Source organism: Sebastes fasciatus, chromosome 3, assembly GCF_043250625.1.
Source record: "Sebastes fasciatus isolate fSebFas1 chromosome 3, fSebFas1.pri, whole genome shotgun sequence".
Classification (NCBI taxonomy): domain Eukaryota; kingdom Metazoa; phylum Chordata; class Actinopteri; order Perciformes; family Sebastidae; genus Sebastes; species Sebastes fasciatus.
In genome coordinates, this window is record NC_133797.1 from 38,607,410 (window position 1) to 38,635,159 (window position 27,750).

The window sequence follows — 27,750 nt, forward strand, 5'->3', positions numbered from 1 at the left end:
TTTTTGACATAATATATTTTCACTTTTTTCGACATATACTATGACTTTTTTTTTTTCAACAAACTACTATTAATTTTTTTGACTTTATTCGACATATGACTTTTTTTTTTCGACATACTATATTTTCATTTTTTTTCGACACTATATTTTCACTTTTTTTTCGACGTACTATATTTTCACTTTTTTCGACATATAATATGACTTTTTTTTTTTTCAACAAACTATATTATTTTTTTTTACTTTATTGGACATATGACTTTTTTTTTTTTCGACATTATATTTTCACTTTTTTCGACATATACTATGACTTTTTTTTTTTCAACAAACAATACTATTAATTTTTTTGACTTTATTCGACATATGACTTTTTTTTTCCGACAACTATATTTTCACTTTTTTTGACATAATATATTTTCACTTTTTTCGACATATACTATGACTTTTTTTTTTTCAACAAACTACTATTAATTTTTTTGACTTTATTCGACATGACTTTTTTTTTCCGACAACTATATTTTCATTTTTTTTCGACATACTATATTTTCTCGACATACTGTATTTTCACTTTTTTTTTCGACATACTATATTTTCTCTTTTTTTTCGACATATTATATTTTCACTTTTTTTGACATAATATATTTTCACTTTTTTCGACATATACTATGACTTTTTTTTTTTCAACAAACAATACTATTAATTTTTTTGACTTTATTCGACATATGACTTTTTTTTTTCGACATACTATATTTTCATTTTTTTTCGACATACTATATTTTCACTTTTTTTTTCGACATACTGTATTTTCACTTTTTTTTTCGACGTACTATATTTTCACTTTTTTTGACATAATATATTTTCACTTTTTTCGACATATAATATGACTTCTTTTTTTTTCAACAAACTATATTATTTTTTACTTTATTGGACATATGACTTTTTTTTTTTTCGACATACTATATTTTCATTTTTTTCCGACATTCTTTATTTTCACTTTTTTTGACATAATATATTTTCACTTTTTTCGACATATTATACTATGACTTTTTTTTTTTTCAACAAAGAATACTATTAATTTTTTTGACTTTATTCGACATGACTTTTTTTTTCCGACAACTATATTTTCACTTTTTTTGACATAATATATTTTCACTTTTTTCGACATATACTATGACTTTTTTTTTTTCAACAAACTACTATTAATTTTTTTGACTTTATTCGACATATGACTTTTTTTTTTCGACATACTATATTTTCATTTTTTTTCGACACTATATTTTCACTTTTTTTTCGACGTACTATATTTTCATTTTTTTTCCGACAACTATATTTTCACTTTTTTCGACATATAATATGACTTTTTTTTTTTTCAACAAACTATATTATTTTTTTTTACTTTATTGGACATATGACTTTTTTTTTTTTCGACATATTATATTTTCACTTTTTTCGACATATACTATGACTTTTTTTTTTTCAACAAACAATACTATTAATTTTTTTGACTTTATTCGACATGACTTTTTTTTTCCGACAACTATATTTTCACTTTTTTTGACATAATATATTTTCACTTTTTTCGACATATACTATGACTTTTTTTTTTTCAACAAACTACTATTAATTTTTTTGACTTTATTCGACATATGACTTTTTTTTTTCGACATACTATATTTTCATTTTTTTTCGACACTATATTTTCACTTTTTTTTCGACGTACTATATTTTCACTTTTTTCGACATATAATATGACTTTTTTTTTTTTCACTTTATTGGACATATGACTTTTTTTTTTTTCGACATTATATTTTCACTTTTTTCGACATATACTATGACTTTTTTTTTTTCAACAAACAATACTATTAATTCTTTTGACTTTATTCGACATATGACTTTTTTTTTCCGACAACTATATTTTCACTTTTTTCGACATATACTATGACTTTTTTTTTTTCAACAAACTACTATTAATTTTTTTGACTTTATTCGACATGACTTTTTTTTTCCGACAACTATATTTTCATTTTTTTTCGACATACTATATTTTCTCGACATACTGTATTTTCACTTTTTTTTTCGACATACTATATTTTCTCTTTTTTTTCGACATATTATATTTTCACTTTTTTTGACATAATATATTTTCACTTTTTTCGACATATACTATGACTTTTTTTTTTTCAACAAACAATACTATTAATTTTTTTGACTTTATTCGACATATGACTTTTTTTTTTCGACATACTATATTTTCATTTTTTTTCGACATACTATATTTTCACTTTTTTTTTCGACATACTGTATTTTCACTTTTTTTTTCGACGTACTATATTTTCACTTTTTTTGACATAATATATTTTCACTTTTTTCGACATATAATATGACTTCTTTTTTTTTCAACAAACTATATTATTATTTTTTACTTTATTGGACATATGACTTTTTTTTTTTTCGACATACTATATTTTCATTTTTTTCCGACATTCTTTATTTTCACTTTTTTTGACATAATATATTTTCACTTTTTTCGACATATTATACTATGACTTTTTTTTTTTTCAACAAAGAATACTATTAATTTTTTTGACTTTATTCGACATATGACTTCTTTTTTTTTCGACATACTATATTTTCAATTTATTTTCGACATACTATATTTTCATTTTTTTTTCGACATTCTTTATTTTCACTTTTTTTCGACAACTATATTTTCATTTTTTTTCCGACAACTATATTTTCATTTTTTTTCGACATACTGTATTTTCACTTTTTTTTCCGACATACTATATTTTCATTTTTTCGACATATGACTTCTTTTTTTTTCAACAAACTATACTATTATTTTTTTTGACTTTATTGGACATATGCCTTTTTTTTTCGACATACTATATTTTCATTTTTTTTCGACATAATATATTTTCACTTTTTTCGACATATTATACTATGACTTTTTTTTTCAACAAACAATACTATTAATTTTTTTGACTTTATTCGACATATTACTTTTTTTTTCGACATACTATATTTTAATTTTTTTTCGACATACTATATTTTCAGGGTTTTTTTCGACATAATATATTTTCACTAATTTCGACATACTGCATATTCACTTTTTTTGACATAATATATTTTCACTTTTTTCGACATACTATGACTTTTTTTTTTCAACAAATACTATTAATTTTTTTTACTTTATTCGACATGACTTTTTTTTTTTCGACATACTATTTTCAATTTATTTTCGACCTACTATATTCATTTTTTTTCCGACATTCTTTATTTTCACTTTTTTTCGACAACTATATTTAAATTTTTTCTTCGACATACTGTATTTTCACTTTTTTTTTCGACGTACTATATTTTCACTTTTTTTGACAATATTTTCACTTTTTTCGACATATTATAATATGACTTTTTTTTTACTTTATTGGACATATGCCTTTTTTTTTTCGACATACTATATTTTCATTTTTTTTCGACATACTATATTTTCAGGGTTTTTTTCGACATACGGCATCTTCACTTTTTTTGACATAATATATTTTCACTTTTTTCGACATTTTATACTATGACTTTTTTTTTTTCAACAAACAATACTATTAATTTTTGACTTTATTCGACATGACTTTTTTTTTCCGACAACTATATTTTCATTTTTTTTCGACATACTATATTTTCTCGACATACTGTATTTTCACTTTTTTTTTCGACGTACTATATTTTCACTTTTTTTTCCGACATACTATATTTTCTCTTTTTTTTCGACATATTATATTTTCACTTTTTTGACATAATATATTTTCACTTTTTTCGACATATACTATGACTTTTTTTTTTTCAACAAACTACTATTAATTTTTTTGACTTTATTCGACATGACTTTTTTTTTCGACTATATTTTCACTTTTTTTTTCGACGTACTGTATTTTCACTTTTTTCGACATATGACTTTTTTTTTTTTCAACAAACTATATTATTTTTTTCCGACATTCTTTATTTTCACTTTTTTCGACATATTGTACTATGACTTTTTTTTTTTTCAACAAATACTATTAATTTTTTTGACTTTATTCGACATATGACTTCTTTTTTTTCCGACATACTATATTTTCACTTTTTTCGACAAACAATACTATTAATTTTTTTGACTTTATTCGACATGACTTTTTTTTTCGACATATATTTTTTTCTTTTTTCCGACATACTGCATCTTCACTTTTTTTGACATAATATATTTTCACTTTTTTCGACATATACTGACTTTTTTTTTTTCAACAAACTACTATTAATTTTTTTGACTTTATTCGACATATGACTTTTTTTTTTCGACAACTATATTTTCATTTTTTTTCGACATACTATATTTTCACTTTTTTTTCGACATACTACATTTTCATTTTTTTTCGACATACTACATTTTCATTTTTTTTTTCGACATACTATATTTTCTTTTTTTTCGACATATTATATTTTCACTTTTTTTCCGACAACTATATTTTCATTTTTTTTCGACATACTATATTTTCACTTTTTTTTTCGACATACTATATTTTCTCTTTTTTTTCGACATATTATATTTTCACTTTTTTTCCGACAACTATATTTTCATTTTTTTTCGACGTACTATATTTTCACTTTTTTCGACATATTATAATATGACTTTTTTTTTTTCAACAAACTATATTATTTTTTTTTACTTTATTGGACATGACTTTTTTTTTTCCGACATTTTTTATTTTCACTTTTTTTGACATATACTATGACTTTTTTTTTCTTCAACAAACAATACTATTATTTTTTTTGACTTTATTCGACATATGACTTCTTTTCAACATACTATATTTTCACTTTTTTATTCGACATAATATATTTTCACTAATTTCGACATACTGTATCTTCACTTTTTTTTTAACAAACTATACTATTCATTTTTTGACTTTATTCGACATATGACTTTTTTTTTGACATAATATATTTTCACTTTTTTCACGCTGTAACCGCTTCAGTCTTTCGATAATGTTAGTCTAAAATTCTGGACATATTTTACACATTGCACTTTAAATGACTGACAGTGGTGCAGGATATGATAGCTCTTTAATAATGAAGGTGTTTCTGTTATTTTACAGGCTTCTTGTTAATTCCTAAAACAAAGAGGAATTCCTTTTGCGGGATTTTGGTACCAGAGTAGAAATCAAACTATAGACAACAGCATTAAATCTGAGTAATTTTAATGTGTAGTTCCTTCAGACTTTCCAGGCTGGCTACAGGACCATCTTCTGATGTCACGTATCCAGGATAAGTGGGGTAAAACTGGGGAGGTGGTGGTGGTTTAGTGCCGTCATCCCCTGTCCCTGATGATGATGATGACGACGACGGTACAAACAGTGGTATCAACTTGGCGTGAGCGTAGTCAATCTCAAAGCCCTCAAAAATAAGCCCCATCCCCCAGGCACCCAGTCCTTCCCCAAGAAGCCTCGACACCTTCCAGGTTGCCAGCACCAGTCCCTCATAGTCCTCTTTTTCTAGTCTGAATATATCAGAGGTCAAAGGTCGGCGTGGGACCAGTACAGTAAAGCCAGGTGAGTTAGGGAAAGGAGTGAGAAAGGCCACATGACCTTCGTCCTCCCACACCCGCCACTGCTGCTCCTCCCCACGAACGATGCGTGAAAACAGGCCAGGATGAGCCAGATCGTCCCCCAGGAAAGTCAGATCGGGTGGGGCGTCAGGTAATGAAAGCTTTGCTCGAATCTTGGTTTGGATTTCAGTCAGGCTGGAGTCATTCCATCGGGGAGCGGTCTTTGAGGTACAGTACCCCGGGTCGTGGGCGTTGTGCTCCTCTTCTCCTGCCAGGTGCGGGCGCCACTCTGCATCTAGACCATGTAGAGGGAGGACACGGATCTGTGGATGTGTGAAAATAAATGCATATTGATTGACATGGTCTCAGGAGTGATTCAATGTACAGTTCATCAAAACTATTTCATTCGCTGTTTTAAACACCTGCTAATTAGCTTAATTGTGGTACAAAGGGTTTCAATTAGCTGCTACTTTTGCAGTCACACTCAGCTGCACGCTAAATTTAGTATGGTGGCTCTGTCATAATATATAATATTTTATAGCAGTTTTAGGAAGGGGACATTTTTGTCCTAAGGTAACAAGTGGGAGCTTTTTTTTTCTTTTTTTAAATCTGACAGCACAAAAAATAAAAATGCATCAAAATGAATGTTGCTGCTAATCATTGACATATCCCAGACTGTTCTCTTGTATTTAGTATACAGAAAATAATTCAATGTTTGTGGTTTTTTTTTGTATAAAAACAAGTGACATTATGTAAACAAACTGGTATTTAAAGGGTTAAAATTCTGAAAATTAGTGAATATTTGGTAGTTATTATCAGGACTGATGTTGGTTAGAAGATTTAACTCAGTGCAAGTGGAAAATATTAATATATCATTTTACAGCATTTTTAAAACCGGGATTTTTATCCTCTACGTCAGAACAACGTTTTTAACGTGAGGCACGATGGTTGAATCCTTTAACATCTCTTTCAATGCACTGTGCAGTTAACCGGTCTACTAGTCAAACAAACCCTCACCTGGGCAGGTCTGTCTCCGTGAGGTCTGCTGACCAGCGCACACCTCCGAACACCCAACCGGTCACACAGCAGCTCTGCGACGGCTCTCGCCCCCAACAGCCAGGTTAAGTACTCCTGCTTCTCCAGGTGGAAGATGCTGCCTCCCAGGCTGCCGGATGTGCTGCGCTCCAGGGTAACGGAGCCCGGGGTCCAGGGCCGAGGGTGGAGGTAGGCCACCAGACCTTCTGACTCCCAGACGACGTGACGGGGAAGACTGGAGGACATTCTTTGGAGACAGAGGAGAGGAGAGGAGCGGATACACATGAGATGACAGTTTTTTTATGTATTACATCCATTAAAAGTACAAATTAGAGGGCATTTACATAACATGATATTGTGATTATCTATATAGAGAGAAAGATATTTTGGTGGATATTTACACATAGACAGACTTGAGCTTTGATATACAGTCACTTCATTGAGACATAAAGGTAGTGTTAATATTTGTGTTTTTCATAAGTCAAATACATTTTTTATTTTCTTGATTGTGGCATATAAAACCAACCAACCACGGTAAGACCTGTTGACCTTTAAGCTGAAGCTATGTTTTGATGTTACTGTATTTAGTGATATTTATTTACTAATAAACATTCAGTCATTTATATAAAAAAGCTGCAGTTTGTCTGATAATGAAAAGATCACTCCCTATTTGTTCATACTGTTGTTTTCAATGTTTGTTTTTATGTGTATAAAATCTTAAAATACGGCACTTTAGACAGACATGGTTGGGGGGTGTATGTATACAGGATCTGTAAATTATGTCATGTATGTTTGTTGCAAAGTGTCAATAAAAATATAATGAAAAAAAAGAAATAGAAAATGAAAATCAACCTGTTTTTTTAAGTTAAGTTCATCCCCTTTTTGACCCTGATAAAGAAAAACGCCTTGTATTTCAATTTAATTTTTGTATTTTAAAATGAAAATACGAAAAAATTTTAGTTTTTTAATATCCGTTTGTGAAAGGAAAATCAAATGACCAAAAGATAATAAATATTCACCAAAATTATACAAAATCACGTGACGTGTGACATAGCTAGTCAGTTACAAAACAAAACAAAACTTAGAACAACCAAGTTTTCTCTTTTCTGGAGCTTTATGGGTTATTGATATACATGACTGGCTTTTCCCAAAAGTTTCTCATCGTGGAAACTTCTCTCAAAAGGACATTGTTTATGGTCTTGTCATGGACAACAACAAAGATGACTTTCTGCTGAATAACATTCTCATTCTTGGAAAATTTTATTTGCACAAATCCAAGTATATGAAAGTGAAACCTATAGGTTTAATATGTTTCATTCTGAGTTTCTTTCTTACATAAAAGCCCTTAAAGTCATGAAAAATAAAAATGCTTTGAAACTTCTTATTATAACAGAAGAATATGAATTACAGGTACAGCCCTATAGCCCTTAATTTAATTTATTATTATTATTATTATTATTATTAATAATATGAATTACAGGTACAGCCCCATACCCCTTAATTTAATTTACTATTATTATTATTAATAATAATAATAATGAATTACAGGTACAGCCCCATACCCCTTAATTTAATTTATTATTATTATTATTATTATTATTATTATTATTATTAATAATAATAATGAATTACAGGTACAGCCCCATACCCCTTAATTTAATTTACTATTATTTTCATGTATAATTTTACATATTGCATCTGTTCTTGTTCTGTATGCACCTTGTCCTTTTACTCTAATGCAATAATCTATGAGCCATGTTGTTTGTAAATTTGAATTTGTTCATTAAAAAAAAAAAAAAAAAAAAAAAGCAGCATTAAGAAGCATTTCTGAAAGTTACAAATAGTCCCTTTTAAGGGACTATTTGTAACTTTCAGAAATGCTTCTTAACAGCGACACCTGTGGCCGTGAAATCAATGAAAGTCAGTGTCGGGCTCGCGCTTGCTCGCTCTAAATAGATATGAATGAGCATCGCTCAAAACAGTGAGGCGACACACGTCAGCTAAAACCACAATATCACTCTATATTTCAGCTGCTTGGCAGTAATGTTAGCTGACCAGACCAAGGTCTCTCCATGAACATGATTTAGATCTGATCTTAGTGTTGGGGCTTTTGCTGCCTCAGCGCAGGCTGAGACAGTGGGGCTCTGCAGCGTGTCTCCCTGCTCTCTCCGCCCGCAGCCGGAGAGAGCAGAGGAGACACCGGCACCCGGTCGGTAACGAGACGATAACGTTACTAGCTGAGGAGCTCCGTCACTTCACAAGACACGGGAAACCTCTGTTGGTCTGGAGGAGCTGCAGCATTTATTTCTGCACAAACGTCCACTAGACGCTCTAGATATTCTCAGAGCTAAACTAACTCTTCTGCAGTGTGGAGTGAGCGCGCGTTCACGTCTAGAGGGGGAGCGAGCTGAGAACGCGCGCGCTGTCTGAGTGAAGGCAGGCAGAGTTGGAGAGGCAGCGGCCACACACGAACGCGCATATGTGAGCGCGCATGTGTGGCGACCCGCTACATTTATACGCTTAAAAAGTTACAAATAGTCCCTTTAAACTAAACTAAGTTTTCTCTTAATAAATATCATTGCTAGCTACAATGTGTCTTTAGATTGGACACGTCCACACCAGAGGCTTTTAGTTCTGGTGAATCTGTCTATATAACAGCCAAAGTAAGTAGCTGTGATTGTATAAGTTGACTTGTTGAGCTAGTTCACTTTTGCTAATATGTTATCGACTTCAGCGAAGCTAAACGACCAAAATGACACGTATGCCACGTAATGACACGTATGCCGATTGTACCTGCAGATCGAAGAGAATCAGAAAAGAGTCTCAGTGATGCTGTAAGTAAAGTTTATACTGTGAAAACATCTGGTTTACTTTAAAACACTTGTTTTTAACATGGAGTTTGGTTTGTCTGGAGGTCTCTGTGCAGAGCAGTGTTTAAATGTTAATAATTCACATACAAAGAGCTGACCTACCTTCTAATAAAGAAGCTTGTAAACAGCATAAAGTAACGTTGATGATGATGTGGAGCTCAAACAGACCTGTTCTCTGCGGCTCTCGGCTCGGAGTGAAGCGTCGAGTAATAAAGAGCACAAACAGCTGTCAGGATGGAGAGAACGGTTCTGCCTCGACACATCTGTTAGTGCTGAGAGAACCGAGACAGTTTAAACGAACTATCGGCTACAGAAAACACAGAAAACACAGAACCCCGTGACTTCAGAGGTGATTAACTCCATGATGAGCTCATGTTATGCATGCCACCTACTTCCTGTTTCTTCTTCTTCTGCTGCTGCTGCTTTTTCTTCTTCGCGTTTTTGGCCAATTGCATTACAGACTTTTAGGTGCATACCGTCACCTACCATTAAAGAGTATGAGGAATACAAATAAATAAAAGAAAAATAAATAAAAAATAAATAAATAAAATAATTTAAATTTAAATTTAAATAAAAAAAATAAATACAATAAAATAAAATAAAACATCTAATCAAATCACATAAAATAAAATAAAATAAAATAAAATAAAATATAAAATAAAATTTCACCACTGGCATTACAGGGGTCCCTTGACCTCTGACCTCAAGATATACATGCTACCTAATTCATGTTTCTTCTTCTACTGTTGCTGCTTTTTCTTCTTGTTGTTTTTGGCGAATTGCATTACCAACTTTTAGGTGCATACCGCCACCTACAGGTCGAGAGTATGAGGAATAAAATAAAATAAAATAAAATAAAATAAAATAATAAAATAAAATAAAATAAAATAATAAAATAAAATAAAATAAATAAAAATAAAAATTAAAATAATTAAAAATTAAAATTAAAATTAAAATTAAATTAAATTAATAAAAATTAATTTATTTTAATTTAATTTAATTTAATTCAATTAAAAAGAAAAGCAGAAATTATGTTTTCAGCCTTTCAAATATGAAGATTTTCAGCTTTTCTCTGTTTTATGTCATATTAAACTGAATATCTGACAAAACAAGACATTTAAAGTAGGGCTGTCAACGTCAACGCAATAACAACGCGTTAATGCAAATTCATTTCAACACCACTAATTTCTTTAACGCATTAACGCAACTTGTGATTTTTAGGTTGTAGCAGGCTGGTTTTAAAGCTAGAGTGAAGATACGGGTATCACATGAGTCATACTAGCTTGGAGGCTAAACAATGCTCCAAATTTGCGCAAAACTTTGGTGAGGAAAAACTTGCATTGCCATTTTCAAAGGGGTCCGTTGACCTCTGACATGAACAGCGGTCTCCGCTTGTGTTTTAGGTTGTAGTCAGTTTTGTCAGTTTTAAAGCTAGAGGGAAAATACTGGAGTCATATGAAAGTAGAAAACGCTCCAAACTCATCATGGCCATTTTCAAAGGGGTCCCTTGACCTCTGACCTCCAGATATGTGAATGAAAATGGGTTCTATGGGTACCCACGAGTCTCCCCTTTACAGACATGCCCACTTTATGATAATCACATGCAGTTTGGGGCAAGTCATAGTCAAGTCAGCACACTGACACACTGACAGCTGTTGTTGCCTGTTGGGCTGCAGTTTGCCATGTTATGATTTCAGCATATTGTTTTATGCTAAATGCAGTACCTGTGAGGGTTTCTGGACAATATTTGTCATGTGTTGTATTGTTAATTGATTTCCAATAATATATATATACATACATTTGCATAAGAGTTTTAAATGCTTGGCAAATCTCTCTTTAAGGTACAATTTGAACAGACAAAAAAGTGTGATGAATCATGATTAAATATTTTAATTGATTGACAGCCCTAGTTTTTTTTTTTACATATTCTTGGATTATTATTTTTTTAAATAATCTACGAAGTAAGTCATCGGCTGTGAAACATAAAATCTTTGTTTGCAGTTTGAGCAGGTGACACCAGAGAGCGCCTGTGAGCTGCAGACAAAGGGGAGTGAATTCCTCACTAGTGAAATAAAAAAAAAAAGTTCAGAAACAAAGTCGCTACTATGAAAACCTTTTGACTCATAACTATTTGTGTGACACATATTCCATCTACAACAAATTATCAGATTTCAACCGAGTGCGAGTTCCTCTTATCTTTGGCTCGTTCTAAGAAGTACACTCACTTCCTCTTTCTGTGGAAAGTCAACATGATAAAACACTTAGATTACATTTGTGATCATGCTTCTGCTCAGTCTCCACCCATTTCTCCAGTAACTACACTGAAATGACTCACTACACACACACACACACACACATACACACATGTACGTACTATTATACCTATGAGGACTCTTGTTGACATAACACATTCCCTAACATTTAATCTTCCATAACCATCGCAACTACTGAACTACTCTAAACTGAAGCTAAACATAATTCTAACCTTAATATTTTAACACTTAAACAACAATTTGAGGAACTAAGGACAGGACTAAACTTCTGACACTTCCTCATTCTACAGCTCTAAAACTCACATTGGTCCTCACAAAGATAGATATTACACACACACACACAGACACACACTGATACCGCTTTGTCTGCTAAGTAGCCCAAAAGTCTCCCCTGCCCTTGACCCACTTGAACGTATCCGGATGAAAGATAAGTTTGAGGAAGGTAAAAGGAAGGAAATAAAAAGGGGAAGACTATTCTCTTATGCAACAGTTTTATTACACATACTGTATTTCAAACATAAAGCATATTGCAGTAAGTGTTGGTCTATATAGTTTCTGTATAGTGTCCATGCACACATAATGGAAATTTGCAATGTTTGGATTCTTAGAAAAACTGACAATTCATCAGCATGTACTTTAAAATATATGTGGGTATATGGTGTCTTTATTTTTTTATATATATATATATATATATATATAACGTCAAAATTAGGGCTGTCAATCAATTAAATATTGAATCCAGATCAATCGCAAACTAATCACACATTTTTTTATCTTTCAAAATGTACCTTAAAGGTCTGATACTTAAACAGTCTTACAACAAACTGAGACTTTCTTGACTTGCAAAATTATATTTGAAATTGTTAAACATCATATGTGTGATTCATGGCGCAATTCAAAGGGATTCAAAGAATAATTGTCTCTCTCCGTTGACTACCGTTCATATTTGTTTTCCGAAATAAGGTCCCATGCTGGTCCACCGGGAGGGGCGGGACTTCACCTCTTTATGGGTTTTTAGTCAGATATATTTTCTGTATAGTTTCCATGCACACTGTGTGTAAGGAAATATGTACTGTTTGGATTCTTAGATAAAATTTAAAAAAATATTTTTAAAATATTTTGCAGTACATGTCTTTTTTAGTATATTACATTGTTTCCAATATATGTATATATAATATAAATGTTAATTCCTTTGGTTTGCAGCGTCTCTAGACAGTGAGGTAGAGTGAACAAATGTGTCGTCCCACTTTCTGGGAGTAAATCTGTCTTGGTAATCTGCAGCCCATGACCTCAGTAATGAGCTCAGCTGCTCAGAGATCCTCTGTGGAGAATATCAGCTGAAGACCAGCGCGATGATTCACTCGGCTGGAGCGAGCAGAGGGTCACGCCGGGTGAAACTCAGGAGTGGAGGACAGAAATACCAAAAATATCTCTCTCAAGATGACTGAGAAGTGCTCTTAACTGCTCAAGATCAGCAAGTTAACTTTGAACAGAAAACCTATTCTGTTTTAGAGCTGAAGGTTACATTCCTTTCAGGTTCAGGGTCACACCCTGGTATTGAAAAATACTTTGTAGTTCAAGTTTGAAATTATTAAAGTCAACAATAAGTGTACTAATAATATAATATCTAAACATGCAAATAAAGTACACTTATTATACGTATACTAAAACAGTTATGTATTTATTTGAGATTAAGTATATATATTACAGTACAAGTACGACTTAAAACTAACTTAGAATAAAGTACTCTTTATATAAGTATTTCATAAGTATACTCAATTACCACTATAAGTATTTGCCATAGTAAAATAGTTCATCGCGATTAATTGCAAATTAATCGAACATTTTTTTATCTGTTCAAAATGTACCTTTAAGGGAAATTTGTCAAGTATTTAATACTCTTATCAACATGGGAGTGGACAAATATTCTGCTTTTTGAAAATGTATGTATATATATATTATTGGAAATCAATTAACAACACAAAACAATGACAGATATTGATCCAGAAACCCTCACAGGTACTGCATTTAGCATAAAACATTATGCTCAAATCATAACATGTCAAACTGCAGCCCAACAGGCAACAACAGCTGTCAGTGTGTCAGTGTGCTGACTTGACTATGACTTGCCCCAAACTGCATGTGATTATCATAAAGTGGGCATGTCTGTAAAGGGGAGACTCGTGGGTACCCATAGAACCCATTTACATTCACTGATCTGGAGGTCAGAGGTCAAGGTACCCCTCTGAAAATGGCCAGGATGAGTTTGGAGCGTTTTCTACCGACTTGAACGACTTTAAGCATTTTAACCGATTTACGAATTAAAAGAAATGTTAATAATTCATTAAAGAGCTGAGAAAAACTCGTTACTTAAAGAAGAAAAGCTGGTCCACCTTAAGAGAGTCTGAGCCGGCGTTACAGATACAGGAAGTTGGCTCCCGTCTATAGCTCGCTTGAGCGGAGGAGTTGTAGCCTCGTAACATTTATTCACTGACAAATAAACTGTACACACACTGTCTGCTACACCTACGTTCACAGCTAGAACGCCACCGACAACACGCACACGGTCCGTCAGAAGCTCGCTGAAGTTACATTGCGCTGACAGACCGTAGACACACAGCGGACAACCTGCTAAACTAAACTAAATGTGCGGTGGAGACTTTTACCGGGGGAGTGGCTTCATATCAGCGACACTACACAAAGCACTGTGGCTGCTAAGTTAATCTTGTCGTTTAACGGTTAATAATCGGTTAACGAGGGTCGGTTATCGGTTAAGAATATTTTTCAAAACTAGCATGCCTAGTTCTGAGACGTCACCGCCACAGAGAGGATGTTATTTACTGTAAACTGCAGTGAACTCTTGCTGCAGGACAACAGAGCAACCTTTTGGAAAATTTGGAAAAAACAAAACAGTGACTATTGATTGTTAAAATATCCAGGACTGTGTGTGTTCTTGTGTTGGGTAATGTCAAGGTTACAATGACAATGTCAAGGTTACAATGACAATGTCAAGGTTACAATGACAATGTCAAGGTTACAATGACAATGACAAGTTAACTGTAGACAATGTAAATAAAGTTGGAAACAGCTGTTCTGCACACTTCGTTGCTTTGTAGGATAGATGTGTCAACATTTAGATAACTCCCACAGTCCAACTCCTCCAAGCTGCAGCCGTAAGATATTATCCTCTACTTCCATTTCTTTCAATATGCCAGCATCCACAGGTGGACTTCATACCAGATCTACATGTGTTAGTATCAGTCAGGAATAGAGCTGTGAACAGCCCGAGGTCACAATAGTAGAAAGTGCCAGATTGCTTGGCTATCACCGACTTACAGTAGACCAACTATGAATAGCCTTACAGCCTTACTGGGTTTCACCCCTCGGTGAGCCAAAATGCCATCAAGTCATGTAATGTAATTTGAAATATAGCTGAGGATTGTCTCAACCTGCCTGTACTTTAAAGCTCCCTAAAGTGATAACTGTATTTGACCGGTTTTACTGGGTTGGCTCCAGGCAGCGGGTCTAAAACAGGTGTGACTTTTCAAAGAAAGGAAAGAAGTTAGAGAAGAGCTTAAAGGCTACGTATACTCAGTTGCCAGTTTATTAGGTACACCTAGCTTAAACTAATGCGGTCTATTGCAAGAGCCCTGCAACATACCTTCATGAAGTTTAATATGGTTGAATTCTGTCTACAAAAGCTAGAAAAAAAATCTAAATTCAATTTCTTGTTATTCAAATTGATACCAAAGAGTTTAGAAGCAAAGAGACGAAACTCCAGTGTTTTTTTGACAACAGCCGCTGCCGCCATTTTGGACTGAGACGCGTATTATATTTATAATATCTTTATTGTTATTGCCATTTTGGTAGAGACATTAAATATGACAATAGAATAGAAATAATTTAGTTTTACTTTTGTACGTCACTTTTTAGGCGGACGTTTTACTGGCGTCCGGTAGTCGCTTTCAGTCCAAAATGGCGGTAAGCATAGCTCTGCTGCTGGGCGCTGATGGCAATATATATATATAGTATAGAGTAAAGAGTATATATATGTATAAAGTTATATACTACTATACTCTATGTATAGAGTCTATATACTGTATATACACTCAAGTAAAAGTACTAAGTTACATTCCACCACTGGTATCAATCCTGTCATCTAACTCCCGGCATGAAAGCAAACAAGTGCACTTCCAAAAATGTCAAACTATTCCTTTAAAGATCAAACACTATAACTAGGAATTTAACAATATTGTTATGCACAAATGCTATAAATCAATGTTTAATACACCAACAGTAGCAACAACAGCACATCTTAGCACACAAGGCCACATTTCTGATTTTTGCATGTGTTAATTCATAATTAAGTGTTTTGCCCTTTAAAAAATAAGTGTATACACTCGTCACATTATGTGTGATGAGTGTTAATCGCTCCCTCTGACCTTCCAAAGTACAGAAGCCTCTTCTTTCTAATCCCCCGGACTACAAAGCAGCCTGTTGTGTGTTGTATGTAAAACGGAGGCTTCAGTTCAGACCGACTCAGTCATGAAAACCTCATCAACTGCGACACATGACTGCACACAAACATGCACAGATTCACCGTGTCGCGTGAGGAAACGACAACATTACTCTTTGTCACTGTGCTGCGAATAAACGAACTATCACTATTAATAATTACTACGAACCGCGGAGGAATGTGACGAGACAAGAATAATCTCTGCTGCTTTTGCTCGGAGCCGCCACACCCAGGATCTGCTGCTCATGTGGTTGAACAAGTTGTGTCTTACAACCCATTCGCTTTCCGAAGCACAACTCACTCTCACTAGATAGTCTGTAATGTACTTTTTTTAATCCTCTTTAATCCTCTTTTCAAACGAACTCCTCAACCTCTGCGAGGTCCGTGTGTGAAGCATGTTCGAGGTTTCTCTTACAGTAACCAGACTCCACGACATGCATGTTAACCTCACTTCTTAAGGTCATGTGAGGATGAAACTCTAAAGCAGAACACACCCGGGTTATATTGAGATCATATTTTAGATTTAATTGGCCAAGCAGGTAGAGGCATTTGTGGTCAGATAAGTTCAGGCTTTAAGACGTGGATAAGACAACATTTCAAGCTACCTTAGCAGGTAAAGGACAGGTGATTATGGCTGCTGCTTATGTGCATGAACACTCACGAGCTGAGCCCCAGAATTCATACTACATATGATGAAAACAAAGACCTTCTTTTCTTTCAACAGCTACACATCACAACAATGGAGGGAAACAGAAGATTTAGTGAGGCATGTGCAAGCAATTAATAATCAACAATGATTTCAGATTCAACCCTTAGTAGCCGTCATATCAAATGAAGTCATAATAAAGCAGCCGTTGCTATCTCTTCCTCTCCGCCTACAGTTGGGTGTCTCTTCTTATCTGTGTCTTCTCAGGAGGAGAAGGCCTTGCTACTGTGGAATCTGTCAGGGAGGAGCGTGTGTGTGTTTTACTGCTAAGACTAAACTTACACAGCTGTCTGAGAGTAGCTCAGCAGTGAGCTGACTCTGAAACACACACGTGTTAGTATCACTTTCAGAGATACTACACAGACTTATTTTCAGTTCCAGCTGGTATGAATCATACGACCCTAAACACTGTCACAAGGAACTAGTAGTGGTTGAAAGTAACTGAGGTACTTTACGTCAGTATTTCCATTTTTTTTGCTTCTCTATACTTCTTCTCCACTACATCTCAGAGGGAAAGGTTGTACTTTTACTTCACTTATTTGATAAAACATGAACACAACTTGCGATTTTTAGGTTGTAGCAGGCTCCAAACTGTCATGTCAATTTTCAAAGGGGTCCCTTGACCTCTGACCTCCAGATATGTGAATGTAAATGGGTTCTATGGGTACCCACGAGTCTCCCCTTAACAGACATGCCCACTTTATGATAATCACATGCAGTTTGGGGCAAGTCATAGTCAAGTCAGCACACTGACAGCTGTTGTTGCCTGTTGGGCTGCAGTTTGACATGTTATGATTTGAGCATATTTTTATGCTAAATGCAGTACCTGTGAGGGTTTCTGGACAATATCTGTCATTGTTTTGTGTTGTTAATTGATTTACAATAATAAATATATACATACATTTGCATAAAGCAGCATATTTGTCCACTCCCATGTTGATAAGAGTATTAAATACTTGACAAATCTCCCTTTAAGGTACATTTTGTACAAGGTGTACCTAATAAAGTGTCCGGTGCTAGTACCGGGTGGTCTTCTGCTGCTGTAGCCCATCTGCTTCAAGGTTAGACGTGTTGTGTGTTCAGAGATGGTATTCTGCATACCTTGGTTGTAACGAGTGGTTATTTGAGTTACTGTTGCCTTTCTATCATCTTGAACCACTCTGCCCATTCTCCTCTGACCTCTGACATCAACAAGGCATTTCCGTCCACACAACTGCCGCTCACTGGATATGTTCTCTTGTTGGGACCATTCTCTGTAAACCCTAGAGATGGTTGTGCGTGAAGATCCCAGTAGATCAGCAGTTTTTTAAATACTCAGACCAGCTCGTCTGGCACCAACAACAATGCCACGTTCAAAGTCACTTAAATCCCCTTTCTTCCCCATTCTGATGCTCGGTTTGAACTTCAGCAAGTCGTCTTCACCACGTCTAGATGCCTAAATGCATTGAGTTGCTGCCATGTGATTGGCTGATTAGCTATTTGTGTTAACAAGCAATTGAACAGGTGTGCCTAATAAAGTGGCCGGTGAGTGTATATATATATATATATAAAAAATATACTTAAAAAGTATATATATACTTTTTAATTATAATCCAATGATGTATAATAATACATTTTATTCTGAAATGGGGCATTCTGCATAATGAGTATTTTTCTTTTGGTACTTTTAAGTATATTTTGATGTTAACACTTTTGTACTTTTACTCAAGTAAAATATGAAATGCAGGACTTTTACTTGTTACAGAGTATTTCTGCACTGTGGTATTACTTCTTTTACTTAAGTGGAAGTTCTGAGTACTTCTCCCATCACTGGGAAAACACACACACACAGACTGGTAAATACAGACATCTGTGGCTCATCCCCCTCTCTCTGTGTCTCTCTGTCTCTCTCTGTCTGACACCCGCCTGTCAGACATGTGAAACTGAGAGAGTGTAGTCTGGTTTCACTATTACAAGGACCTTCCCATAAAACATTTGCCCAGATGTTTCTCGCTTTCGTCTCCCACGTCTCTCGTTTCCTGATAGGGAGCTGTAGATTTAGCTGCAGGCAGCAGACATGAGACTTTTAGCTCTTTGCAACGTTGACCAGTTTGAGCCAGTTTGCTGGGTTAAGTCAGCGGACATTGTACACAAATACACAAACCCATTGTTTCCATTGCTTAAGACTGACATTTAAGAATAAATAAGACTTTCAAGAACAAGAATGAATCACTCAAAATGTGTTTACACTGGTGTCTGCTGCCATGTCTTGCAGCAGAATTTTAAATATTTTACAACTACTAATCCCCGGTGTTCACACCCTTTCCATTGACAAACATTGACAAAGCAAGCAGAGCTTAGACGACGGGAACTGTAGGACTCATGATGCATGCAACATGTAAATACTTCAGCATAACTCTGCTGAGCTCAGTGGAACCACGACAGCAAGATTTCCACAAGATTTGTCTCCATGACACATTTCATGTTTCCTTTCTTAAAACCAGATTAATTATTTTGTTATATATATATATATATATATATATGTACATGCTGTTTATGACCGACAAGAGCTGCAACGATTAGTCAGAAAAATAATTGCCAACTATTTGGAAATCGTTTACGTTTTCAGCCTCTTAAATATGGAGATTTTTCTCTTTTATATCCTATTAAACTGATTTTATTTTTGGATTTTGGACAAAACAAGACATTTAAATACATCACCCTGGACTTTTGAGAAACTGGGATGGACATTTTTCCACCATCTTTTCATTTTATAGACAAAACGATTAATCAAGACAAATAATCGGTCGATCAATAATAAAAATGATAATTTTGCGCCCCTAAATGACATTTACATATTAAACTGACTTCCAGCTCAAAATATCCATCGTTTATGACCATGTTTGAAAATATAAGCTTTTTTTTTTTTACTCCCGTTAATGCATCGGCATTAAATAACATGAGTTGTAGTGATGTAAAGTCTTTTGTTGTGAATTAACGATGCAGAAACAGCAATAGCAAAATATACAATTTGGTAGTCATGCTACCCTTTTGGTTTGTGGATTACACTTGTAATTATAAATTATTCTTTGTTAGGAGTTTACAAAAAAACTCATCCATTATTTGGTTCCAGATTCTTAATTTTAGGATTTTGCCGCCTTTGAATAAATAAATAAATAAAAATCAGTAAAGCACATCACACAAGTCACTTGAGCACAGAGATATTTATTAGAAAAAGAAGAGCAAAGCATTTTTACAAGCCAAACAGCTGTGCTGCAAAGAGACTCTGAGCTACTCGAGACATGAGTAGCTCAGTTTATATCCAGCATTAAATAACAAAAGCTATTATCGGCAAGCAAAGGAGGAGAAAACTATATACACACAGAAAAAGAAGAAAAATAAAACAGTAACATCAAGAATTCATAAATAGGTTGAGGCCCCTTTCTGGACTTGAAGCTGTTAAGAAGAGGAAGTTGGAAATGGGGGGACACTGGGTTAAAGCGGCGGGTGACAAGGTCAAAGTGTCTCACTTCACGGACACAGGAGTTATTTTATTGAAGCGGAGCTGAGGTCCGGCTGTTGACTGACGCTGGGAGTGTGAGGAAGTCTACGACTCTACCGGGAGCTATGGTGACTCATGTTTTGCATGCCTAGTCTACAAATATAAATACACACCCTGCCTGTTTTACTGCTAATAAAGACAGGGAGTGCATTCTGGGGATCTAACAGGGGACTGGGAGACAAGCATGTACAGATGCTTCACCTGACTACCTCCCAGCCCCCTGCTCTACGCTAACAACCTCATCAACTTCCACTTTTCATCCCTCTTTTTCTGTTCAGTGGCGAGTTTCATACATCCACCCTCGCACGCCATTCTTCTACATAATACTAAACCGGTGCTTCGTTATGGCATGTGAGTGTTGGAGCAGAAACAACGCCGTCACTTCTCTGCAGATTGTGCTCATCACACATTCTGCTTACTGAACCACCGGGCTGGTCTTGACGCGGCGCTTACGAACTTCCTCCATCAGGTCCGTGAGATACTGAATCTCTCGGTTGATGGACTCCGCCTTCTCCTCCAGCTCGTGGTTCCTCTTCTCCAGCTCGTCGCACTCTGTGCTGAGCAGGTCCTGCTCGACCCTCTTCTTCTGTCTGTAGCGGGTGGCTGCCGTCTTGTTTTGCTCCATCTTCTTCAGTTTCTTCTCCACCACCTTGGGAGCGCCAGACACCGATTTGACCCTGGAGGTCTTGGCCGAGGGGGAGGAAGCGACGGAGGGCTCTGGTTTGGAGTAGGGTTTGGTCCTGGAGGAACCAGCTGTCGGAGGAGGAGATGGGAGGCGAGCAGGTGAGTCGGCGACGGACTCGATGCCAGAGTCGCTGTCGCAGTCGCTTGATGGAGGAGAGGTTTTAATGGACTGGTCAGAGGGAGACGGGGGGGAGGGCTCATCGTTGTTGGGGAGCACCACCACAAAGGTGGAGAGAGCGAGCACAATGGGGCTGCTGGTTTGAATGCTCCCGCTGGGATCTGGAATGATGGTGGCTGTGAGGGATAGGGGTGTTTTCTCTGCATCCAGGACATCCACTTCACTCCCTAGCTCCAATGTGTAGGCTGGTGAGGGAGGTGACGTAGACGGAGCCAGGGAGGGAGGCTCAGACTTCATAACAACCTCCTGATCGGGAGCCACCTCGGTCTTCTTGGCCTCGCCTGCCCCAGGGAGAGGGAGCTCCAGAGGGAGTGAGGGGATGCTGGGCAGCGACAGACCCACCTCCAGGCTGTCCTGCGGGACGGGGATGGTTGTGTCAAAGGAGTCTAGATCCAGATCCATGTGGGACTCGAGGGAGGCCAGGAGATCCTCGGGGGAGCTGGGAGACTCGTCGGATGAGTAGGAGCCAATGAGGGAATCCAGGTCAAATTCACTCAGGTCGATTTTCTCTGACATCCAGTCCATGCCCGCAAAAGCATCATCTGCCGGCAGAGATGATTTATTCATAAATATTTGATCAAAACAATTATGAAGATAGATAAAATTATACAAACGCAAATTACGGCCACCCCCTCTTAATCGATTAGTCAAGTAATCGGTCGTTTCGGTCTCGGTAGATTAAGATTTCTTTAGTTGATAAGTCATTATTCAAAATGCTGAATGACTTATTTCCACCTCTGGTAAATACCAGATTTAAAGTGGTGCTTTTGTGTGATTCTTTGTGGAGTTGTTTCACATTATATTGAGTCTCTTGATAATTTATTCAATGATTACCTCAAACACAAATTCATCTTTGAGATTCCCAACCTGTATTGTTGAGATTTCGTGACTAATAAACACGTGCAATCGTATATCCAGAACACCAGGAACCTTTTGCTTTTAACGGCTGCCAGGAGCCACAATGAGATTCATACCAGTGACGGAGGTTATGGCAACAAAAGGGGAGATGCGTCATTATGAAATACCACATTTAACAAAACCAGTTTGAGGCCGCCTCAATTACACACTTGAGTCACACCTACCAGCTGCTAACCAATGATCGTCTTCAAGGCCCCACACACCCACCAATTACGCATTCATGCCCTTCAGTTTGGTGTGGGACAAACGTCAACTCCCATATATCTTTTGAACAACTTGGCTATAGGAATGTCATTATGTGGCACTGTCTTTTAAAAAAAAGGGACAATGTCACAGAGCACAACCTAATTTTAACATCTAGGACATGCTGCCTGCAGGGCAACCCTGAGTGCTTTACTGACACAGAACGGCCCCTATAAAATATTAACCACTAGCCTGAAAGCAGTCAGCATTCCTAACTTTACAATGGCCTCGCTGCGGTGGAAAATGTTCAGCCCTTAAATTTACTTTCCACAGAAGATCTCACTGATAAAGCATGTTTCTAACTTAGCCTGTAATTCTACTTTGCAAATCAGCTCCCTTTTAGTTAGTGATTTATCTTCCTCTGCTCTCATACAGTTGCTGTAACCCTTCTTCAACTGTGCTTCCAATCTTTGCCCCTTCTGATTATCAAGAATATTTGATATATAAATGTGAATTTTAAGTTGCTCACCGTTGCCATCGTCTGCTCCAACGTGGGAGTTGAGCAGGTCGCTGGCACCCAGCCAGGAGAGAGACAGGGAGTCCACTCCGGCCTTGGTTCCCAGGAACGAGGAGGGATGGGTGGGGGGAGGAGGAGAGGGAGGCGGGGAGGCGGAAGAGAGCGGGGAGGACGACATGGTCTGGTAGGGAGACGGGGAGGATGCATAGGAGAAAGAGAGGGGGGGCGAAGCTGGCGCCTTCCCCTCTAGAGAGGAGGAGGGAGAAAGAGCTTCTTCTTCATCTTGGTCCAGAAGGGGCCCCATGGGGTCAGCCATCAGAAACGAGGACCCTGTGGACAAGGACCTCCTCATTAATACTTATATCCCTGCTAAGTGTAGCCATCAGATGATCAGACTTAAAAACCAGAGATGCTTTAAATAAATGAGATTATCTTATAGGTGAACTGTAGGTTAATGCCACAAATACAAATCAATTCATGGTAAACCGTCCAGCGGTTTTATCCAAACTGAGTTGCTCTGTATTCAGTAATGTCTGTAATAGTGCTTAAGGAACATTTGTCATCACAACACCAACCTAAGTACAGGGCCTCCACGTCCTCCATGGCCAGCTGGGAGAGGGTCATGTCTGCTGCTGGTCAGTGTTAGCCGTGAACGGGTGAATAAAATCAAAGGGGACTCTGTTGACGTTAGTAAGTCGAGGCGTTCGGTACTGCTGTCGACGGCAGCAAAGCTGTGGGTGGTTGCTGAGAGAGACCTGGGTAAAGGAGACAGAGATGCACATTTTTGAGTGTTGATTTCATGGGTTAAATATGGGTTCTTAAGAAAATGGAAAATGTAAACGTATTGAAGTCCTGTGGAAATATGCCACGGGGCTTACGTCACTTTAAAGTAGGCTAACCTCATCGTTTATCTGAAACACTCCCCACATAATGTCTGCACTTTATCTTTGATATCTGTAACTTCTACTGGAAAATGTGCTTTTTGGTTATTTATGGTTCAACATAAGATATGAAACTTATAGAATATTATACTAAGACATTTTCATGCCATACAAAACTGCGGCTTTTAATGAAATACTATGCTATGACTATTCTTCGTCAATGTCTTTCTCTCATTGTGCTCTTTGGTTCAACAGAAGATATGAAAAAGTATTTCCTAATCATTCTCATATTTTTTCAGTTTTATATTCATGTAAATTCACTAAAGTAAAACCTCACTTTCATGGTTTCCACATAGGAGTTGAGCTAAATATTACATGGCAAGGCAGCTACAGGGCAATTCAACGTGCTTTATATAAACATTCAAGAACATTGCGACAAAGTGCAAAAGAACATTAAGACATAATTAAAACAGTTATAATAACATTAAAGATTATAAAATAAAAACAAGCTAAAAATTACAGCTAGGATAGAAGCTAAAGTAGAATATAACACAAGAGTAAAAGCTCTAGTACTGTTATTTAGAGGAACTTTAAGATATGTTGTTCCCATGTTTTTTTTGGGGCTTTTATTGCTATATTCCTATGTATTTATATGGATCTTATTGTAACTTGTCCCTCCAACTGCCCCATGCCTTTAATATGTTTCCTTTGACTTAACCAATTATTGGTTGTATGTATGGATGTATGGACTGGGAATGCTACAAATGAATTGACCCCTTGAGGATAAATAAAGTTGTCTGAACTGCAAAACTGATCTGATTTGAAGTGTTATGGTTTATTTGTATCATTGTCCATCGCATGATTGTCCATAGTTTATCGCAATTAATGGCACATTTATTATCTGTTCAAAATGTACCTTAAAGGGAGATTTGTCAAGTTTTTAATACCCTTATCAACATGGGAGTGGACAAATATGCTGCTTTATGTATGTATGTATGTATGTATGTATGTATTATTGTAAATAGATTAACAACACAAAACAGTGACTAATATTGTCCAGAAACCCTCACAGGTACTACATTAAGCCTTTCTCTTTCTCATGGTGAGGATGGGGATGCTAATTTTGGGTTAATCTGTTCCACTGAAGTGACGTAGTGACGCTGAAGAGACAAAACGCCCCGCCCACCGCCCACCACCCTCCACCGGGGGATAACATTTCCTAATTTGGTCATGCTTTAGACGGTGACTCCGCCCTCCTCCTGTATACGTCACCGCTGAGATGAGGAAGGAGGGCAAACCGCCATTTTCACAACAGAGCCATCTGGTAACGGACAGACACTGCGCGCCATTTTGGACCCGCCACGTTGTCAGTGTTTTAATAAACACAACCTAACTCCACCTGACAGGCTGTAATCTGACACCGCCACCAAACACAAACATCTACAGAGTCCTCCACCATGTTAACAACGAGTCTAATGTAGTAGATAGACCCAGCGGAGCTTATTCAACAGGTGTATTATTAACTTTAGCAACACCAGCCTGTCCAGTTGACATTTAGACATTTAGGCGGCTGAAACATGTCAGTATTAAAATAAATACTTACGCCATTTTGCCAGAAATAGCCTGTGCACTTAGCCGCTGCACTGCCGGGTTGTTGCCGCTGCAAAGAGAGCCGCACGCCTTTATACAGCCATGTTAGCGCGGGAGAGCTTTCACCAATAGTCTGTATTCACTTTGTAGATATATGAGGACGAAGAACAGGCGGAGGGAGCTACACTGGTATATATATAGAGCCGAAACACCCCCGTTGTATTCCTCCGCTGAGGGCGTTTGCTTTTAATAGCTAGTAGTGATGAGTCGGTTACGAACGATTCGGCTTTTTGAGCCGGCTCTTTTAAGTGAACGATAATGGTACGTGTCAACAGCGGCGTTTTTTTATCGCGAGGGGACGCGACGCTACCCTACATTGGACACTTGGCTGTCCCCACCTGATTGGACGAACGCTTTCCCTCCGTGGGCTGCTGCTCCCAGCTTTCAAACCGGAAACAGTATGGAAGTTCGTTTGGAAACTTTATTCTCTTATTTCACGAAAATAGATCACCGAAATGTGACGCCACCAGAATGCATGCTTACATAGACAATGAATTGGGAGTGTGGAAAGCACGGTACCTGTGGACACGTACCATAAGAGCCGGCTCCCGTCCGAGAGACTTTTTTTTTTTTCTTTTCTTTCTTTAATTAATTCAAGGCCGAATGATAGGACGATCTTCTCCGCGCCACGGGCACTTTATGCGCTGACTGTGAATGAATGTTGTGTTAATGACGTCCGTGCGACCAATCAGGTGATGAAAGACAAGGATCACACCATCACGCAGGGAGGGGCGGGGGTGCGCGGTGCGCTGACGGTCTACAGGTACAGAGCAGGAGGGAGAGGAGGACAGAAAGAGAAAGAGAGGAGTGCGTGAATAGCAGACAAGATGAGTGACAGTCGGAAACGAAGCGGCATGTAGAATTATGGTATTCTGGAAATTATAAGGTTTAGTATAATTCTATTGAATAATTTAAGTGATATATGTGCACACATACTAATCATAGGTCAAAACAGCTAAAGCTAAATTTGGCTGAATTATAAAAGGCAGAAGTGGTAAAACGGAGAGCCGTTTGGGAGCCAACTCTTCTTGGTGAGTTGAGCCAAATGATCTGGCTCACTAAAAAGAGCCGTAATTCCCATCACTAACTAGCAGCGCTGGCTGAGAGGCGTTTCCCTTCAGTAGTAGTGGTTAACCCAAACACCGCTGCGATTACTCCGCGCTCCAGTCTGATTTGTGATTGGTCGGATGGATAACGTGTATACAGCTGATAAAAGTAGACCCATACGGGGCTTTAAACACGAGATGTACGTCATATGTAGGTCAAATGCAAAATGTAAACATTGAGAAAGGAAACACGTTTTGTGAGTCTTTTGCAAATATCAGTGCTGAGGAGACACACCAACATAAACTAATAAATACTTCAAGTTACATTTCCATCTGAAATCATTTTATTTTATTATTATTTTATTAGATCAGCACGTTTCATTTCCGATGCCCACTTATTTTAGAGGCACATCTCTAATTAAATATGCTCAAAACCACTTAAATTTAGCCTGTTTTATTTATTTATTTTGACGCATCCAACGACACTTCAAAAAAATAACCTTATTTATATTTTAAAATCATGTTGTTTATGGACAATAAAGTTAATAAATAACAGGAGGAAGAAAACTTGTCTGTCACTTCCAGCTTTTTGTGGACTGTCCCTGCACCATAACTATATATGTTATTCCTATGTATTGTATATCTGTACATTAGCAACATGCAGTCTCTTGTGAATTCATTGCAGCTAGTGGTTAAACTGGATGAACCCGTCTGTGGTTCACAGCAAGAACTGGACTGCCCTCTGGTGGTTAGCTGCAGATGTGGATGAAGTATTTCAGTCTCTTCAGTCTTTCATACATTTCAGGATATTGTACAATGGAACAGGTTATAAACAGCTTAGTGTGAGAAAGGCGAATCACTTACTTTAGATTTCTTTACATATTTATGTAAGAGCACACTCAAGTGACAAATAATACCAGATATTTAAACAGGAGAAGCAACCAAACATGCATCAGGAAATTCTGCATAAAACACCACAACACAAATTAAAAGGATAGAAAGAATTTTAAAAGAAATTAACACAATTTTATTTTTTGTGTGTCCAGTCCAAGTAAACTCTGAGGGCAGGTCCAGTCTGAAGCTGCAACGACTGGAGGTTAAGTGACAGTAGTTGGGTGTTTCTGCAACTATGGTCACTTTTGACTCTCCCAAATAAAATAGAATCAACCTCTGTGAATTA

General features: G+C 36.5%; 2 protein-coding genes across 5 annotated transcripts; both read right to left on the minus strand.

Moving 5' to 3' along the window:
• Positions 1–5,074: 5,074 nt before the first annotated feature.
• On the minus strand, positions 5,075–18,467 carry LOC141765037 (uncharacterized). 4 transcript variants are annotated; one of them, XM_074630865.1, is made up of 3 exons: positions 18,152–18,467; positions 6,590–6,854; positions 5,075–5,895 (listed from the first exon to the last, which is right to left on the minus strand). In XM_074630865.1, the coding sequence occupies exons 2-3, from the start codon at positions 6,851–6,853 to the stop codon at positions 5,209–5,211; spliced, it is 951 nt and encodes a 316-aa protein (XP_074486966.1). In that variant the 5' UTR covers position 6,854; positions 18,152–18,467; the 3' UTR covers positions 5,075–5,208. The 4 variants fall into 4 exon arrangements, with proteins under 4 accessions (XP_074486966.1, XP_074486963.1, XP_074486964.1 ...); XM_074630862.1 differs by lacking the exon at positions 18,152–18,467 and adding an exon at positions 17,971–18,038; XM_074630863.1 differs by lacking the exon at positions 18,152–18,467 and adding an exon at positions 9,646–9,892.
• A 1,693-nt stretch (positions 18,468–20,160) lies between these two features.
• On the minus strand, positions 20,161–25,676 carry atf4a (activating transcription factor 4a). The gene is made up of 4 exons (XM_074630861.1): positions 25,478–25,676; positions 23,569–23,748; positions 23,006–23,323; positions 20,161–21,917 (listed from the first exon to the last, which is right to left on the minus strand). Exons 2-4 carry the CDS (start codon positions 23,615–23,617, stop codon positions 20,929–20,931), a joined length of 1,356 nt encoding a protein of 451 aa, XP_074486962.1. The 5' UTR covers positions 23,618–23,748; positions 25,478–25,676; the 3' UTR covers positions 20,161–20,928.
• Between the last annotated feature and the right edge of the window lie 2,074 nt (positions 25,677–27,750).